Source organism: Malus domestica, chromosome 10 (genome assembly GCF_042453785.1).
Source record: "Malus domestica chromosome 10, GDT2T_hap1".
In the NCBI taxonomy this organism is placed as follows: domain Eukaryota; kingdom Viridiplantae; phylum Streptophyta; class Magnoliopsida; order Rosales; family Rosaceae; genus Malus; species Malus domestica.
The window spans coordinates 21,336,348-21,356,310 of record NC_091670.1 but is presented as its reverse complement, the minus strand read 5'-3'; the positions used below and the strand labels follow the sequence as shown (position 1 = coordinate 21,356,310).

Here is a 19,963-nt window from a genome sequence, read left to right as displayed (position 1 = left end):
GGTTTACATAAGTAGACACCAAAGCACCAAAGCGTTCATACCAAAGCGTTCAGTCTCTTCTTTATCATCTAAACAGGTTTACAAATATAAACAATTACAAAGCGATGTGACATTTCTTTTTTTCACACACGACATTTTTAAAATTACAATTTTCTAAATGCTTAACTGTTTTACTTTACAACATCCAATTATTCTCAAATAACAACATAACCAGTTTTTGAACTTTTTATATAAAACTACAACAATACAACAAAGTAAGAACATAGTGTAAATGTTCAAATGAAAAAAGATAGTGTAAATAAATATATGCAAGGTTTGTCATTTCTAAGATAAATCCTATTTTTGAAATTAAAAGTACCAGCAGTCAAGTAGGGGGATAAAATACACACTAGGAGAGAGTACATGTATGCACAATAAGTTGATCTTTCATTTCTATATACCAACAACAGCAACAAAGCACTGACATTCAGTATTACGGTTTGGTGGTATACCTCTTAATTTGGAAGTGTAAGATCTTATGTTCAAATCTCGTAGATGATGAATTCGATACCACATTAGGTTGCCCATTGTGTGGCTTAGCCAAACTCCCCCTCCCTCTAGTGTAAAAATATCGATGTACTAAAAAAAACAACAACAAATCATTATCCCATTTAATGAGGTCAGTTTTATGAATCCTAGAAAGTCATTGCATGAACGCCCTGGCAATTTCTGGTTCCATTTGCTTTGGTACCAATTTCACTGATTAGTTCAAACCCTTAAATGTATTCAAACATCAGAAATCAGTAGCAACATATATAATAGTGGACATTGACAAACGTTGGCTCCGTCTCTTAACTAAATATGCACATTAAGAGCATTTCACTAACGTGATTACAATAACCAAGAAACCCAGATCTTGTAGTAGTAACCATTTCTTAATCAAAATTTTATAGCCGCTTTTATCGTTGTTACGCTTGATATATCCACGAGAGCTGTGATCTATAACTCGGGAGCTGGCTGCAGTAGAGTCGAAGAAGAGGTGAGGGGCTCGTGGACAACCGAATTTGAGTGAACTGAAATCAGATTTCCCTCCAATTGCAACATGATACTCCCCAGGATTTCAGTCAGTAACTTCTTAAACTCGTCTTCTTTAAGCAGCTTTCCATCATCTGCGTTAACCATGTTGAACACATCCTGCACAACCTTATCCATCTGCAGATTTTCATTGTAAGAAATTTATGAACATCTGCTGAAAGTATAAACGATCAAGTTGGGGAAGCGCTGAAGGTAGAAGCTGTCTGAGTTTAAAATCGAATATAAAGATGGGTACGCTATTTAAAGAGAACCTGCTCAACTGCACCAAGTGGTGGCAGACCAGCTGTTGGACCTACTGCTTCCAGCGCCACACGCAAATATTCCTTCGATAATTTCCCACTGCTGTCTCTCGGAATTGTTTCAGTAGCTGCATTCAGTGTCTGCATTTTACAACAGATTGTAATAAGCAATCCCAGTGAGTCAGGGCACTGTAAGCGAACTAGGACATACTTAAGAGGAAAGATTCCAACAACATTTATGAGTATAATTGGTCAGAGACAAAAAGACAAGGGATTTTTACGAGGCAAACCTTGTCTAATTCAAACTTGTTGGACAACAGTCTCTTGATGTCGCTTCCATCAAAGTCATTTTCACTGTGAGCTACAATCACAGGCTGCTCCTGAAGACGATGAGCCACAGACTCTGCTACTTTCTTGAATTCTGTTAAGAATGTTTCTTGAGAGACCGGCTTGTCCAAATCATGGCCAGTGCATGATTGCAGAGCAGGTTCCACAATGTTGCTCACAACCTAAGAACGAAAGTAACCAACAAAGAGAAAAGGAGGGAAAAAAAGCCGTCAAGAATGAAAATGTTCAATGCAACATGTAAATTTGTACGACGAACTGCTAGTACTGAAAAATCTTAATTAGAGAAGGCCAACTACCCAAGAATCTGATGAAGGGGGCATCCCTTGTTCAACCGTGAGTTTTTCCAAAGCTTTGATTATACAGTCACGGAGGGTTCCATCAGCTGACTTTATCTCAGAATAAGTAGCCACCATCTCTGATTCAAAAGTTGGCCCATCGATGAATTCTAGGAGGTCTTCGCCATCAATACGGAGGATTACAATAGGGTCTCGCTTCAACCCAGCAGCCATGCCTAGCAGAATATCCGAAAGAACCTCTTTGAACTCAGTCTTGCTCACTTTTTGTTGCTTCCCATGAGTGAATTCATTCAGTACCTAAGAACATTGGAACAAAACAGTTAAGGTTGTCCTAAGAAATCTGGTTTAAGTGGTTTTGCTCAGTACATGTATACAATCTACTAATGAGTTTTCTAGTATGGACATCACTCAAGTCAAACACGTGGACATGAGAGCACCTGTGACCATTGGACCAACCGTGTAGAGGCATACTCTCAATTTCCAAAGTAGGATAATACTCTCAAAAGTTTATTTCCAATCTGATCTATACTTGCCAACCCTAAGATGTTAACTATTACTTTAACCGAAAGCTTCTTCATAATGTAACATTGTATTGGCTTTAGAATTATTCCGATTCCTCAATTATTCCGCGCGCTTAACAGCGGTGGCATTACTTTAGTAAGATGTCATGTACTTGTACTAATATAAAGTGCAGCAACATTATGAGATGATTAGGTAAGGTTGTTACTTTGTTCAAAAGCAAGCCCCTCAAAGAAAGCTTTTTGACTTCTACTCCCTTCCCCACAAAACCACTGCCTTAGGGAAATTTAGGCAGGCACCGGCCCCATCATACAACCTTATGGCATAATATTACGGCTTTCGTCATGCTAAATCTTCTTGAATAATATTAAGTTTCGACATAGTTCGTCACTAGATCCCTCTTAGCATAAGAAGATAAAAGGAAAAGAATTTTCTAAGCATAAAAAAAAAAAAAAAGTAGGAAAGGCATTTCGAACTGAAGAGTAAGGTCATATAATAAGACCAACAATGCTAGGTCATCGGTTGGATTCTTCTGGGGTTATCTAGAAATGGAAATCCCAGTATACAAATAGACCAAACAAAGCAAAGAACAACAATCTCCTATTTTAAACATTAAAAATAGACGCAACAAGTTTGATAATACCAAAACCACGCAATCAAAGCTCGAAAGTCAAGATCATACGTAGCATTTTTATCTTATTAAGATTGCAGCTTTCCATATTAGAAGTCTAAATTTGATTTGAAAATTTAGTAGATTAGTAGAGAATAGCCTGGCCATAAAAAACGATTAGTAAATATTAGAGCCACTAGACAATACGGAAGGCAATCCTGCCAAGAATTAACTATTATCTGTTTAATTCAGCACAAAATCGCAGAGAACATCATTCAATCAATAATCAACACCAACATAATTATACAGCAATTCAACACAAAATCCAAGAAAATGGTATTGCAATTACAATTTTGTCAAGTATTGTTCCATAAACAACATTTCTACATAATTACCAAATCACAGCGTTTCATATTGTGTAGTCAGATTGTGAATTTGAACCATTTTTAACGAGTAGCCTTACCTGTTAATTACAAGTTTCCCAACCTAGCTCGTTTGAAATTGCTTTTTAAATAACCGAAAGTATTTTTTGTGAAAATGTTCCTAAACTAATTTTTGAAAAAAATCCAAGTGAATTCTGAAAAAGAACGTGAAGTTATTGTTTGCAAGAAGCACTTCTTCCAAAAGCCACTAATTTGATAAGAAAACAGTTAGCCATGTTGGAGTACAAATGTGTTTGACAATAAAACATTACTTATATATTTACAAGCAAATAAAGAAAAGAAAAATGGTAGTGAATACAATTAATAGATGATCGCTGTGCGTTGCAACGTGGGAGAACGATTAGCATATAATATGTTAGAATTAGAATTATTTAACACAAAGTCGACAGGGAATCAGTCGAGAAAACCAAATCTTTTTAAGAAAAATGATTTCTGCACATCTTAATTACAAATTGCAGAAAAAAAATGGAGCGAAAATCATTTTTCTTAAACCAAATGGACTTCTATTGAGGATAATACGTGCAACAATCTAACACGCCACATTAGGTGTCACGCATCCAACTCAAAACCAATTGATAATCGGCGACAGAACACGATATCTTTCAACACGTGGAAGAGAATAGGGAAGAGGAAAAACTTAGTACCTCAGAATATATGTGATCGGAGTCGGGGGACGAACCCTGAGCCGGCAAGCCAAGAGCAAGGCCGATATTGGCGACAGCAGGGTGGAGCTCGTTCAGAGAGAGGTGGCCGTCTCTGTCCCTGTCGAGCTCCTCAAACTTATGCTCCACAAAGTTACTAAACACCTCCTCGTTCCCAACCAACTTCATTATATTTGAACCGTCCACCACCTGCCCACCACCACTCCCACTTCCACTTTTCTTCTCGATTTCCCCACCTCTCCTCTCTTTCTTGTGAGCCTGCTTTTCTTCTTCCCCCCGATAGGACTCTCGTGACTCACGCGAGTTCAAAGTGCTTTTGCCAAAAGTGCTTCTTATTTCTGCTTTAGCTTTTTTCTGGCTCGCTCTGTTTTATGGTGGGGAACGGGTTTTCTCTTCTGGGTTCTGGCTCGCTCTGTTATATGCTTAAACGCCGAATAATTAGGCATGTTTTTTGCTGGCTTTCGTTTTCAAGACGTGATTTTTTTGGGCCCTTCCCAAAACATGAGAGGGAGGGATAAGAAAGTTTTCATTTTTCAACTATTTATTCTTTAAAATTTTCTGACTAAGATGAAAACAACTAGTTTTTGCTTTGAAAAAAGTCTACCACATTTTGTTAAATAAAAAAAAAAAGGAAGTTTTAACGAAAAGCCCACGGTACTGTTCACTTTAACGAAAAACCATATTTTTACACTAAAAAGTCAAACCTGGTACTATTCACTTTACCCTTTATTTTGTCCTTATCATTAAAACTCAAAATTTTCAAACCCTTTTCATTAGTTTTCCTAAAAAAAAAAGTAACACATTTAAGTGCTCATCTCTCCATCTCTCTCCTCTATAGTTGACAAATAAACGAACAATAATCTAAACTATCTACTATTATATAATCTTCTTGATCGATCAAAAGAATATGAAAAGACTATTTTGTCTTCTATCATAAAAAATAAATAAATAAATAAAAAACAGTAACGTATATTCATAAAACAAAATTTTATTATTTTTTATTTAAACACACGTGCAAGTGATTTTATCATGTATCAAATTCTAAAAAATTGAAAGAAAAAAAAAACCTCTCTTCCTACTCCCACTTCCAGTGGTTCTCTCAATCTCTCTTTCCTATTTTTTTTTTCTAAAAAAAAAAATGTTCACACATAAAGTGTGATGACATACGATAGTAGTAGATAAATATAGGGTGTTTGATTTTGAATATTTTACAAGGGATCGATTCCACAAATTCCACTTCTTTCTTTCGTGGTGTTGCATTTCACCTCTTTCTAATTCACATATGAGCAACATTAGCATATCCCTTCAATTATATGCAAATTGCAGAAATTATGCACGTCATCTTGCCTTGGGATTTAAATGCCAATTCCAAATGAAAACGCATCCCTTCAATTATTCTTTGAGAATATAATTGGGCATTATTTCTCCAAATTATAATAGTTATCTCTTACCTCATAAAGAAAATAAAAATAAGAAAAACCTTACAATCTATGTGGGCATAAATACTATGCCTCCACTAATTGTTGTTTAACTTGGAATTAGAAAAAAATAATATGAATAATACTTGGATACTCAAAAAATAGATGAAGGTTCTTACTCAAAATTATTTGTTGTTGATTCATAAAATTTTGTATTTATGATTAGACAATGTTCATATAATATAAAGGTTGTTTCTGCAAAAAATCAATTAAAACTAAGAACTATTAGTCATTGAACTGTGTAAATATAGAAAAACGAAATTGGAAAAGTATTACGAATCATCTATGTATTTTGCTATAATAGATTGACTAAATAACCTTAGTATTCATTAATTTTTTCAAAGATGATCACAAAACTTAGTGATTCGTACATGAAAATTTTTGAGTAAAAATGCCTATTTATTCTTGAGGAGTTAGGCGTTGTTAAAACAAAATATAATGCTAGGAAGACTAAATTTGAAGATTAAATTTACAAACTAAATAATGTGTCACAGTAGAAGTTGGTAAACTAAATAAACACATTTACCAATGCTTAAATAATAAACTAATCATCAATTTTTATATCATATAGTTGTCAAAATTTTATCTATAAATTTAATATTTTTAGCATTATTAAAAAAAAAATATTCCAGATGGTCTCTCTTACTTTCTCCCACGTCTTCCACATCAATTTTTTGGGTCGGTGCAGTTCATTTTGTGTTGGGTGGACAAAAACGCAGAAACTAAAAAAATTAATAAAAGTAAATTAGGAAAACAGTTACATGCATGAAACAGAAGGTAACAAGGCCCATGAAAAAAAGACGGATAGAGTGGTATGTGGTCACAAATTTAGATGTGTTTGGATTTCAACACGTGGGGCGGTTAGGGAGATGATGTGAAAAATAAGTTAACACACAAAATTAAACCCTCTTTTTATCAATTGTAGTAAAGTATGTAAGTAGGGATCGTTCTAGGCCGGGGATTAGGAGGGATTGCTAAATCACTTGGAAACTGACTTGAAAACATAAAAACAAAGTTTAAAACACTAACTAGACTCAAAGAATGCAAAACTATACTTTAAAACACTAAAACAAATCAAAAGACTCAAAACAGCCCATAAACACTCAAAACTACCTTAAAAACACAATCTGGGCAATTTTGGGACTCTCACACAAACTTGGACAAATTTTGGTTTTCTAATGAACTAAAACACTTAAAAACATAATCTAAGACAAGTTCTAATTAATATGACTCAAAGAAATAAGATGGGGTTGATTTTTGACGAAAATAATTAAATTAAGACAAGAACAAAGTAAACAAATTCTTAGACAAATTTGGGTGAATCAAAACACTCTAACACACAACCAAAACAGAAATTAAACACTTTGAAACAATAAAGTAAAAGGGGGATTTTGATTTTAATGAATTTGAAAACAAAACAAACTTTGTAAAACAAAACAAATTGTAAGTGAATTTGAATGAAACTTATGGATGGAAGATTAGCTAGGAGGTTCTTCTCCACATATGTCACACTTGCATACAAAACGATTTCCAGTTGCTTTTCGATAAGCTATGAATACTCAACGCCCCAAATTAACCGTGAATTGCACTAATTAACCCTCAGTTTTTTCCACAAGTTATTAGGTTGGATGATTGCATACGACAACCCAAAACATTCCCTACAAGTTCCCTACATGAATTGCATAATAGAGATACAAGCAAGAATCATTAAGTTCTATGAAAAACATAAGCATTGACGAGGCACTCGTTACTATGATTTGCATGAAACTTATGCCAAGAGTTTACTTAACGTGATTGTGACTAGCAACCTTCACTACTTGTGAATATAAGTTTATAACGATTAGGTGAAACTCCCTTATATTCTAGCGTCAAATTCATGCATGAAAATTAAGCGTGCACTCTTAACCAACATACACAAATTAGTTTTTATATGAACGGATAAGTAAATTGAATTCACAACTTATGAATCACAACTGGATGTAATCAAATCATATTGCAAGTATGAACATAGTTTCGAATCACCCCCTAACTAAGAGGGGTTTAGTTCCTTATACTCACAAAGCAAAGATATATAAAATTAGACATTAAAATCAAAGGAAAGAAAACACCTAAAATGCTCCAACTTGGTAGCAAGTGCATCCAAGATTCCTCCTTTCCCTATGCTTGCGGCAAATTGGGTTATGGACAGATTTTGGGTAGTTTTATGATGTAGAATGGATGGGGAATGGTATGGAAGGGTTTAGGGTGAGTGTGGAGGAGTGTTTGATGGTTGGAGGGTGGTGGAGAACTGGGCAAAGAGGGTGGAAGAAGGTGGAGTGGCTGTTATGTTTTCTAGGCACTAGAATGGTGTTTTTGGGGTGTTTTGCTTCCTAGGGTGTGTATGGACGAATTTTTGTGATAAAATGATGAATATGGGGGAATGTCCTTTGGCCAAGGGGTGTAAACATGTATTTATAGGCCCCAAAAACCTTAGAAAATCAGGTTAGGTTAAGGATGAAATGCATGGCAATTTGTGTGTGTGGTGTGCAATGGTCCAAGGGTGAAAATGAAGTGATGATGCAAAGTGTGAAGGGTAAAATGGAGTGGTCTTGAAGCTAGGGAGCATGAATGATTGTGTGCATTGCATAGAGATGGAAAGGGAGGTGAAAATGTGTCAATAAATGGGTCAAAGGTGCAGCAACATGTGGTACACAAGGCATGGGATTCCAAATGTGAATGATGGAGCATCAATTGGTGCATGTAATGGATGTAAATGTTGTCTAAAATCTAATGAGTGAAGGGAACAAGAGGTATCAAGCAATTGAGTGTAATAATTAAATGAATTGAAGCATGAAATTAGAAATTATGTAGGGGACAAGAGTGATCAAGCTTGGCATGGAATCCAAAGGGAATTCTATGTGGTTTGCATGGCAAGGAATGCAAGTTAGGGTGACAGATTTTTGGGCTGTTTTCTTCATCTTTTGGACCATAATTCTTCATATTCTTGGCCTCTTTAGTTCTCAAATTCGTCCATCCACTTGGCCCATGCATTTGCTATCCATTCCAAGCCCGAAACATGCTCCAAAGGCCTCCAAAATGCATCTTCTTGCATACTTTGTACTTAGAGTATGAAAACACACGAAAATGACTTTAAACATTAAAATAACTAAGGAAACACGACATAAATGCACAAGAACAAGCCAACTAAGTCGCATAAATATGCTCCTACCAGGAGATTCAACCACCAAACCCAACGGATGACTGACGGACCATGTGGAACCCACAGGGGCTGAGATTTTCGCTTTTTGCCTATTTTGGTCGGCTCCTATTCGCCCGACACATTGGTCCACCAGCTAATGTACTTGGATTGGGTGTCATACACGCATACTCGACACGTGGCGTGTACTTGGTAGGCTAAGGACGAATTCATCATGGATGAAGATGTGATGGCTCATTAATGATAACGAGGTGAATTTCATGAGATTGGACAAGATGCTAAGGTCATTTTCAACTGATCTGGTCAGATAATTATAGGGCTAAAAATAATCCGAAATGACACAAAAATTGTCTTCAATCGAGGACTAGGCCAAAGCACTCATGGGTGCCCCATTAGGCCAAAAACACCAAATCAGGCTAACCGGCTGGTCCAAAGGAGCCAGGCAACTTGCCCCGGGCCGGTCCATTTTTTGAACCACAAAGGCTTTCTAGCATTAGCATGACGTCAGCTAGCAAGAGGTGACCGTTGGATTTGAATTTTTTTTTTTGGACAAAATTTAAAAAAAAAAAAGAAAAGAAAAAATTTCCATTTTTTTTCTATAAATACCTAAGTCATTCCTACACGATTTCTCACATAATTTTCACTATTTCATACTATCTTACTTCATTTTATTTTAATTCTTCACATTCTATTCTCTTACCTCTTCCAATAATTTTTCCTTCAATTTTTTCAATAATTTTCAAATGGTCGCATCTGCAATGAAAGGTAGGGCTTGAACCCAGAAAGAAGATGAAACTCTTTGCAGGGCTTATAGATGGGTCTCGGAAGATAGTGTGAGGGAGAGTTCTCAAACAAGTGAAGGTGTTTGGACTCGTACATCCAAAAAGTACTATGAGTTCTATGAAGGCATCACTCCATCGAATTCCCGAAACCACGAAAGTTGTTCTTCAAGATGGAAAAAACATTTTCATCCAAGTTTGAATAAATGGCATCAAATAGTGTTAAAGGTCTAAAGTAGACATGAAAGCGGAGCCAATTTCTACGATGAAGTAAGTGTTTTCACAAGTTATTTTAAATATTTAATTATATTACATTTAATTTCATAAATTAATTTCCTTTATTTTTTGTAATTATTTTTTCTAGGTACACCAAGCGGAGGAATTGTATATGGAAAACAACTCGAAACCCTTTAATCATCACGGTTGTTGGGAAATTTGTAAAGGGTGGGTGTTATTTAAAGATCCAACTCAAGAAAGAGCTGGTTCAGAAATGCATCCTCAAATGCAGTTGGGGATGAACATGGATCTTCTACCATTCAAGAAACTAGGGTAGAAAATACATCTTCGGGTGAAGGTTTCATACCTAGGGCTATGGGACGAAACAAGGCCCGAAAATTGAAGGAAAAGGGAAAGACAAAGGATGATTACGCCTTTCAATAGGATATGGCGTCCTCATTGCAATTAATGGCAGAGCAAAATGCCTTTGCCGCGGAATAAAGGAACCGTAGGCATGAAGAACGAGCAAAACAAAATCAAGAAGAGATGGATGATAGGAACATGCAAAGGAATACTTCAGATTACACTCTAATGAGTATGATATATTTTGATAGAAAAAGAGGGAAATTATGGCCCGACATGAGTTGTTTACATCCGACTATAATCCCACAATGGCGGATGATATGATGATGATTATAGACTTTAAATTTAAGTTGTTGTAGTTTTTAAATTTAAGTTGTTATAGTCTTTAAATTGAAATAATAAATTATGTTTGGCCTATGGTGGCTCTTTGGCCCCCTCGGTTGGAGATGGTTTTTTGCCACAGGGCTATGTTTGACATATGGCTCCTTGACCCCTCGGTTGGAGATGATAAGAAGTATGGTCTGGCACTGTTCATTAAAATATTAATTTCTTCAAGGGCTGTAGGGCTAAAGGGAGTCCTCTGGCCTTCCTTCGGTTAGAGATGGCCTAATGTAGCGAGTTACTGTATTAGATTACAATTATGTGGTAGGACTTCGTGCAAGTGTTTATGATATATGAGTTCGATTTTCTAGGGAATTGGGAAACATATTGTAACGAATTCAATTATATTATGACACCTAAGTTATGTTACGTGTCTTCGTACTCTTTTCGTCATTTGATAATATTACTCCTTTTATTTGATTTTTGACGTTTTTGAATTGCACGATGAAGCTGAAATTCTTCTGTAAATCTTCTAACGCTTGAAAGGTGAACTGCCTTAGCAAAGTTACTAGTTCATCCCTTTAAAATAAAAAATAAATAAAAAAACAACAATCACATACTTTGTTATATGCGAGCACAAGTTTTTTGCATTGATTTGGTCTGAGCCATTCTTTTACTTAAGTTAATAATCACTTATTTTATGACCGTTTCTTACTCTAATTTTTCATCGGAAACCCTTTTTTTTTTTTTTTTTTTGTAAGTTTATTCATTTTTAATAACTTTATTTCTAAGCCATCTTGAAAGATTTTAGTGTAATTTGCCAATGTTCTTTCACTATCAGAAACTACGATTTTCGGTGACGAATGTTTGCTTGAAAAACAAAATTTAGTCGGGAAAAAAGTTATTTTGGTTTGACCGACGAAAAGAAAATTTTGGTGAGGCTAAGGTGGTTAATGTTTTGGGTTTTTATAGACACTTTAGGCAATGAAGGATTTCGAGGGGCAAAGTTTTCACAACAAGAGAAAAAATTGGCGCGTATTATGCTAACTTTTTTCCGATCGAAAAACAAATACGTCGTTGGGCAAACCCCATTACATTAAATTAATTATAAAATTAAATTATGATTTAGGGTTTACAATTCGTCGAGTAAAATGTAATATTTCATCAGGGAAAGGTGAGGGACATTTCGCATATGCAATCCATTCGATGATTTTCACAGTCTGCGAAATTCATTTTAACAACCCAACAGTCAATGTAGTTGGTAATGCTCTGAGATGGCATATGCCAAAAATCACCCAAATAAAAGTTTCCGGGATTAGGTAACAAAACAAAATCCTTTGACAGTTAGAAACGTATAATCACGATTAACAGTTATTTTAGCTTCGATTTTGATTTTTTTTTTTACAACTACACTTCTTGACCCTAGATTAATACAATGGACAGCCTAATCATCAATTTAAAATATTTACACTAGTGGTTACCACAAAATATTAGGTTCTACTTAATAGAAGTATAAAATAAACTCTAAATGTTGTTGAATCTATTGTTTTAATGGATACGTAGTCTACAAACCTAATTTCAACGATCCAAACTATCAAACTTGTTTGAATGTAGTACGAGATTGCATACACCAATATCACCAAAAACAACCTTGAACATATATTATAATTCCTTCGGGGTGTATATGATTGCCTGGTACAGGACGTACTTGAGATTGCTTGGTAGTAAACATGGCCAAGTTGTACGCATTTTCTCATAGACGACGTTAAACTGTTAATGCTCAAATTTGGTGAGTCTAACAAAGATCAATATGGTCGTGTCTCGGCCCTTGGTAGTCTCGAGGTTTTGAATTATAAGGACCAAACCACAATATTTAAGTGGTTCAACCCTCAAATTGGGATACGTCCACTGAGTATCTCGTATATATTGGATAAAAGATTCCAAAAAGTGCTCCGCTTTGATACATCTCTCTTTTTCCTCTTTATTCCTCCGACCCCTTCTATGAAGTACTCATCCTCCTTATATAGGCTTTCCATGAGCCCTAAGTCCTTGGTCTCAGAATCTTTCACCGCTTTTGCATTTAAAGTGCAGAATACGTTGACTTAACTTGCTAGCCGCCAGTGCGTTCTTTATTCAACACGTGGTAGCGAAGTAACAAATGTTCAAGTTCACTGACATGCTTTCCTAGGACAACGCTCATCAAGTCCCTTACTCGGCCTTGGAATTGGTGGGAATCCAGACCTAAGTGCTTAATCTGTCAGTCTTTACGTCCCTTCATAGACTTATGTTCTCTTTGATAGCTGCCACATGGCCTAGAGTTGATGTCTGAGTAGGCCTGTTCCTGTGTTCTTAAGACTTCGTGCTATAAAGTTATCAGTACCTCAACTTGCTCCTGGTGGTCGGAAAGTACTTTATGAGGAAGTGCTCGGCTTCATTGTTGACGGACAATCCGAACTGCTAAACATTTGTATGTAGTGCTTAGGATTGCTCTTCCCAATCTTGTCGAGCTTGGCCTTTCTTCTTTTGGGCATGTGTTCCTTTGGGCCTTTAAGGGTCGAGAAGGACCTGCGTTAACAAGATAGAAGTATTTTGTATATGGAAACTTAGGTATGCCAGCAAATGATAAGTGGAAACTAAGAAGAATACTAGCAATTCTTATCCTAATATACAATTAATGCTCTTAGTATACAACTAAAGCTCATATGTACAAAATTAATTATGAATTGTTGTAGGTCATTTAAAGAAAATCCAATTAAAATTTTCTAATATGAAAGTTCACACAGATATATCCAAGATGTTCAAACGATGACATAAGCTAATGATGTATAATTACTTATGTATGAACACGATTGATACACTTATATGTAAAACTGATTATGAAATTAATGTGGTATGTCATTTCAAGAAAATACAAATATAAATTTGTCATAAGAGAAAATTAGTTTATAATACAAATATATATATATATATATATATATATATATATATATATATCTGTTGTGGCCATATTTAATTGAGGGGTGCGGCATGGAGAGAAAGAGGGTGGAGAATGGACTTGAGGAATTATGTGTTAATTTCCCAATCCTTGTGCCTTTATTTATAGTAATAAGGAGGAGAGAAACTTGCTCTCCAAGTAATACAAAGTCTATTATTAAAGATCTTCTAGATCCCAAAGGATTCATAATCTATCTCTACTTAGGATTTATACAATCACAATAGGTATTAGAACATATGTCACAACACTCCCTTTTGAGTATGCAAATACTCAAGTAGATGGCATATTTGATCTTCAGGCAAATGTAGAAGCAGTTGATAAAGTCGTCTCGTCTAGTCAGCACAAGTAGCGAATAAGACTCTTAAAACAAACAGAAGACTGTATATATATATATGTATATATATATATATATATATATCTGTTGTGGCCATATTTAATTGAGGGGTGCGGCATGGAGAGAAAGAGGGTGGAGAATGGACTTGAGGAATTATGTGTTAATTTCCCAATCCTTGTGCCTTTATTTATAGTAATAGGAGGAGAGAAATTTGCTCTCCAAGTAATACAAAGTTTATTATTAAAGATCTTCTAGATCGCAAAGGATTCATAATCTATCTCTACTTAGGATTTATACAATCACAATAGGTATTAGAACATATGTCACAACACTCCCTTTTGAGTATGCAAATACTCAAGTAGATGGCATATCTGATCTTCAGGCAAATGTAGAAGCAGTTGATGAAGTCGTCTCGTCTAGTCAGCACAAGTAGCGAATAAAAGTTTTAAAACAAACAGAAGAATGGATGGGTAGTGAAACTCACAAAACCTTGCTATGGCAAAACCCAAGGTGGGACAAAAGCCCATAGCTAAAGGAGAAAAGTGAGAAGTTTCATTAAGTCAAAACTATATGTCTTCGGGACGCAAGTATAACGTACACAAAGGTATGACCAACCTAGGATGGGTGACTCGTCAAAACCTAGTCAGGTAGCAAAAACCCAGTGGGAAAAATGCTCCTAAGCGTAGGGAAAAAGAGTACATTAAGGTCAAGTGAGTATACTTCTGGATACTCCCCCTGAGTTTAGCAGAACTTCCAAATGAAATTATAAGCATCGCAAATGAGAAAGTTATGCATACCAATTCCTTGGATAAGCTTCTGGAAGGTAAACTTCGACAGTGACGTCATGTAGACACAATATGCTTGGCGTTGACTTGTTGGATGTATCATGATCTGGTCAATGCATACGGTGTTGTTTTCATGGATTGCTGTTGGGACTCAACGATGGATGAGAATTGCAGGGAGTTGGAATATGCTCAACAAGAGTTAACAACCATGTCTCTTACATGATGAGATACAGTGAGTCTTAGAACGACTCAAAGGTTTTGCAACAAAAGGCCTATCTGGTTGACCTCCAAGATATTATGATGTTTCTTAATGTTAAAGACATAACCATTTTGGAATGTACCTTGTGTAGTCAGACAGATGTTCTGATTCAGTGAATCCCACAAGGATCATTTCGAAGGTTAAGGGAGTGTGATCTATTCAGTGATACATAGTGATAGATAAGCCCAAATCCGTAGTAACAGAAAAATGTCTTTAACATCAATTTCATGGTGGCGTGTAGGTGCAGTGCTGCTTTATGCCAAAAGATTATCAGCATAAAAGATGTCTAATCTAGTGCATTTGAGCTAAGTACAACAAATGCCCATTGTTCTCAGATATGGTTGCCTTACTTTCCAATATGGAATCTTGTGTTCCATACCCTCCGTAAAGGTCTCATTTGCATCTAGCATACAGACAATCATGGTATACTTAGACGTAACACCTTCTGGGTCTAGTTCGACTGGTGGACCAAAATATCAACAGAACTAGCTCGAAACTTCAAGTTGAGGTAATGTCGAGTTTTCCAAGATCATTCATCTTAAAGTCCAACTTCAGGTGCGAGTCAGTTTTCTCAACTCTAGCAATTTTGGATTTTGTACACATAGGGGCATATATCCCTAACTGATCAAATATTCACTTAGACGGTATACCACATCCTTCCGAATAGTTATGCATCTACAAACTAAAGGCCCCATAAGAACCGATAGGGTGTTCTTGTGGTCTAGAACTATTTGAATTAGTACATATAAGTCCTTTGGAAACTCCATGTAGGTTTCGTATCAGGATTCCAGAGATACCACAACCACGTTTGTAATGCTACAATTAATCACATAGCGTATAAGAGAAGTCATGTGCCACAAGGCATCATTTTCACTATTTCATTCATCTTATTCATCATAGATTGATTTTTCTAGTTGACCAATAAGTTCTACGTTGCCACTAATCAACGGAACGCAGTTCATTATTGTCACTTTTCATTTATATTGGTAGTTACCATATAAATGAAACATCATCTATGATAATCTCATTCAAATTCCATATCTCATCTAAACTAGTATACTAGACCAAGAACTTCATGTTTCGAGAGTAATCGGGATTTAATCTCATGAGATGAAAAGGATTGAGATAGCGATTAAAGGGCAGATTCGTTATGTTTCTCCAATTTTGTAGAAATGAATCCTCAAACTGAGTGATCTGCCACGCTTCTAGAGCATGATAGATTGATTGGCTAGCCGCCAATGTACGAGGGTTGGCCACAGTAGTGGCGTTCCTGCTTTCGGGGACGAAAGTTCGTCGTACATTTGGTACATTCATCTTTGCATGCACATTTGCAACTAGTATATGTGATCTCGTCATATTTGCCACTAGTATACGTGATCTCGTCACTTTTGCTAGATTAGAGGAAGTGTCTGGTTATACTCTAACGATCTAGATTGGGATCGAGATGAGACATAATGGAGACGTCCACGATATTTCGCGTCGTTTTTTTAGGAAAGTAGACGTTCTCATCTTTCCCTTACAGTAGGAAGACTGTCTCATAAAAGTGTCAATCTGCAAAATGAGCAGTAAAGAGATCGTTTGTCAAAGGTTCTAAGTAACGAATATTAGAAGGAGAATCATAACCGACATAGATTTCCATCCTTCCCTAAGGACCGTTTTTTTCTTTTGTACGTAAAGGCGACGCAAATGGAACCTAGACCACATATCCAAAGACATGTAAATGCGATATATCGAGTTTGTATCTGATAGCCAACTGACACGCACTTTATAAGGTTGGGTTGTGACACGCCTCAGGCAAACCAACATGGTTGCTTGTAATATTGCATGCCCCCAAGCAGAGATCGGGAACTTGGTACGTATGTCCAAATATCGTGCAACCATTTGAAGGCGTTTAATCAATGTTTCTGCTGGGTCATTCTTGGTATGAACATGGGGTACTTGATGTTTAACTTCAAAACCTAACCGACATGAAGTTTTCTATGTAAATTATCCAACTTATCCAATCAAATAGATTTGATTAGATAATCATAGTGGTAAGCTCTGAGCTTGTTAATTTAAGCCACCAGTGTGGAGAATGCAGCTTGTGGACAACATGAATGGTCTGCAGGGTGGTTAAATCAGTCCACAAATGTCCCCTTGAATCCTTTGTAGAAAAGGTGGAGGGTTCTAAGTATGATGTCTTTACTTTTAGTAAGAGGATGACCAAAATGGCGCATCACGGATCATCCTAGTCCCAAACGTACATCCATAGAGAAAATTCCTTTGGAATCTCGGGTTTCTGGTTAGCCATATAATGGGCCTAATGGATCCACTCGTTAAGTGTTCCATCTTCTCTATACTATGCTTCTGGCTATATTCGTAGGAAGTGCAATATGGTAATATGCGAAGGAATTTTACTCCATTTTCTACATTGGTTTCAATATGTTAATAATGCTATCGAATATCCTTAAAGCTTAAAAAGGTGTTCTTAATAATGCTATCGAATATCCTTAAAGCTCAAAAAGGTGTTCTTCCCAAACGAAGTGAGTATAAGGCTTCCCTTTATGGTAAAATTAGTACCACTGGACAATATAGGGTAGTGCCATGCCCCACAATCAGGTTGGATAAGCCTGAAAAGATTGTCAAGGAATGATTAGGTATGCAGTTAGTATAGAACCAGACAGCTAACTTACCCATAAAACATACCTAAGCATGAGTTAATTGTATAAGTCACATGTGGTAATTTTCGTTAATTAACTCTTATTCGAGAATAATAGTGATATCTAAACACCAATCTTAAATCCGAGAACAAAAGAAATTGTTCATACATAAACCAAAATGTATTTCGAGGTTCAGCCAATATGGCCTTCCATGTCAAATTTCGCTCACCAAATGTGTTAGGTGAAGCAAAATTAGTCTTATAGATTGACTACGGGAATGGTATTCCTTAATAACATTGGTAGAGGCACAAAGAAGTGCAAAACCAACGATTTATTTCAGCGAAACGGAGTTAGATTCTGTAGAGTTGAGGTTCAGTAATACTATATCTTATTCTTGAAGTTTTAGGCCTTAGATGCCGAGGATCATGCTTTGAGCATGGTACCACCTCCTGGCAGGCCCTGATTCTACCATATGTTATAAAACAAACTCATAATGAGATTGTGAGAGAGAGACATACATACCTAAACTTGGGTTCAGTAGGCTCCAGCCGAAGCTGGAGGGGTCTGTTTGGTAGGAATGTGCCGAAGCAGAGCAATACCATTCGATGCACCTTTGCTGAAGCAGAGCACCACCATTTGGTAGACTACAGCCGAAACTGGGTCTATACCGTTCAGTACCTCTCAATCAAATTGTTGGGGTACCTTTCTTTCACAAGTATGGTAGTAATCAGATCCGAGAATTTGGTAACTTCCGCTCTCTATATTGTTACTTTATGAGCAATTTAGAGATATGGAAGGACGAGAAAGATTTTTGTCTAGTCAAAATTCGATCAAATATAAACTTCAGAATTGTACCTATTCATGGACGTAAAGGTTTCAATCATGTTTTGCTTCGAGCAAGAATTCATCTTTGCATGATTTGGAACTGTCCATAGCGAGTCAAAGAGCGATGGAGTCCTCAACAGTGAGGTACTTCCATTTGATATGCTTCAGGAATAAGTTTTTGAATAAAGATCATGGCGGAGACTTATTCAGTTCTTCCACACCATAAATGGCTATAATGATTTCCCAACTAGTCGTAGTTAAGCGGGTGTCACGTCTTGTATCCACATAAAGTAGTTTCTTGTTCGAAACTTCCAAATTAGTGAAATCGAACTTGTTATAGTTCGACAATACGCTGAATGGCGGAAACAAGAATGTGATTGGTGCTTTAGGAAATAAAATTTTCGTAAACATCAAAGTAAGAACATTCAGGTTCTAAGACATGGTTTGGTTTAAACGGATTTAAGCATGGAGAACTTTAGGTCTCAACATGAGTGTTGCGCATTAAGAAACTTTAGGTTTATATGGCACTTTTTCGAAAACATTGAGTTCGGAAGTATAAACTTCAGGTTCATAATACCTGCAAACAAAAGTAATACATATAAAAGACAAAAAATATGCAACAGACAAATGCATGTAGGTCTTCAAGGCCTATGATAGTTATTTAATTAATTATTGATATTCGGGCCAATGAGAAGAATTGAGAGAAAAATATAAACCCAATAGTGCCAAAAAATTAGGCGATTAATTTGGTGGCAAAATGGACCAAAACCCACTGGGAGCATAAAAAATATGTGCCTTGAGGCCCATTCCTAAATCTATGTTGGACAAGAGGTAGGCCAAGCCAAAGGGGAAGACAGCAGGCTTTTCTTGCATTTTTGGGTTGCTACAGGTAGGCCTAAGGAGCGGGTGGAACAAAAGGCCCAAAATCGGGGCACAGATCCTACGTGATGCAGTGCAAGGTAAAACGAAAGCCTACCTTAGAGGCGCGATCCAGTGTAGCGTGCCACATAAGAGCACCACACATGCGGGCCGAGCAAAGTAGCTGCATTGGGCCGCTGCAAGCGAGCCCACGAGAAAAGAAAAAAAATCTTGTTTGCTGACCAAGTTACTAGGGCCCAATTAGGGCACAGGTAAACCAAGGAAACATCTTAGCCACTGTTGAGTGTGCTCGCCGGAGAAGAACGTCGGTGCCACCGCTTTAGGCAACTATGTTTTTGGTCGAGAAAACTCGGGGCGAGTTTATGAATCAACAACGACCACGATGGAAGTCAACGTTCAAAATCAAGAACCCTAGAGGAATCTTAACCAAAAATCTGTCAGGGATGATCTTTAGGTCATCGGAGACATTGACCCATAGCAATAGTGTGGCTGCAATCCATACTTGGTCGTGGTTTTGGTGATGACAAAGCCATTCATGGCGTCAGGTTTGGGTTCAGCCATGGAGCGTTTGCTCTATGGCTTGGCTAGCGGGTTGGCTCAGTCCCAACGGCACTGGCTACTAGCTTGGCATGCTAGGCTCAGTGACTTGGCGACTCGCTTAGTGGGAGGGGTTTCTAACGAAACCTTAATCTCTATATATTTT

General features: G+C 36.7%; 1 protein-coding gene across 1 annotated transcript; it reads right to left on the bottom strand.

Moving 5' to 3' along the window:
* Nucleotides 1–742: 742 nt before the first annotated feature.
* On the bottom strand, nt 743–6,713 carry LOC114827617 (uncharacterized). Its single transcript, XM_029109716.2, has 5 exons — nt 4,174–6,713; nt 1,958–2,254; nt 1,604–1,822; nt 1,326–1,454; nt 743–1,191 (listed from the first exon to the last, which is right to left on the bottom strand). The coding sequence occupies exons 1-5, from the start codon at nt 4,357–4,359 to the stop codon at nt 979–981; spliced, it is 1,044 nt and encodes a 347-aa protein (XP_028965549.1). The 5' UTR covers nt 4,360–6,713; the 3' UTR covers nt 743–978.
* Nucleotides 6,714–19,963: the final 13,250 nt, after the last annotated feature.

What these genes read in the sequence shown, in the direction of transcription:
- LOC114827617 (XM_029109716.2), bottom strand. Translation starts at nt 4,359, where the DNA reads ATGAAGTTGGTTGGGAACGAGGAGGTGTTTAGTAACTTTGTGGAGCAT. An exon ending in CCGATCACATATATTCTGAG is followed by an intron (nt 2,255 to 4,173) that starts GTACTAAGTTTT and finishes CAATGTTCTTAG; the next exon opens with GTACTGAATGAATTCACTCA. An exon ending in CACTTGGTGCAGTTGAGCAG is followed by an intron (nt 1,192 to 1,325) that starts GTTCTCTTTAAA and finishes GAAAATCTGCAG; the next exon opens with ATGGATAAGGTTGTGCAGGA.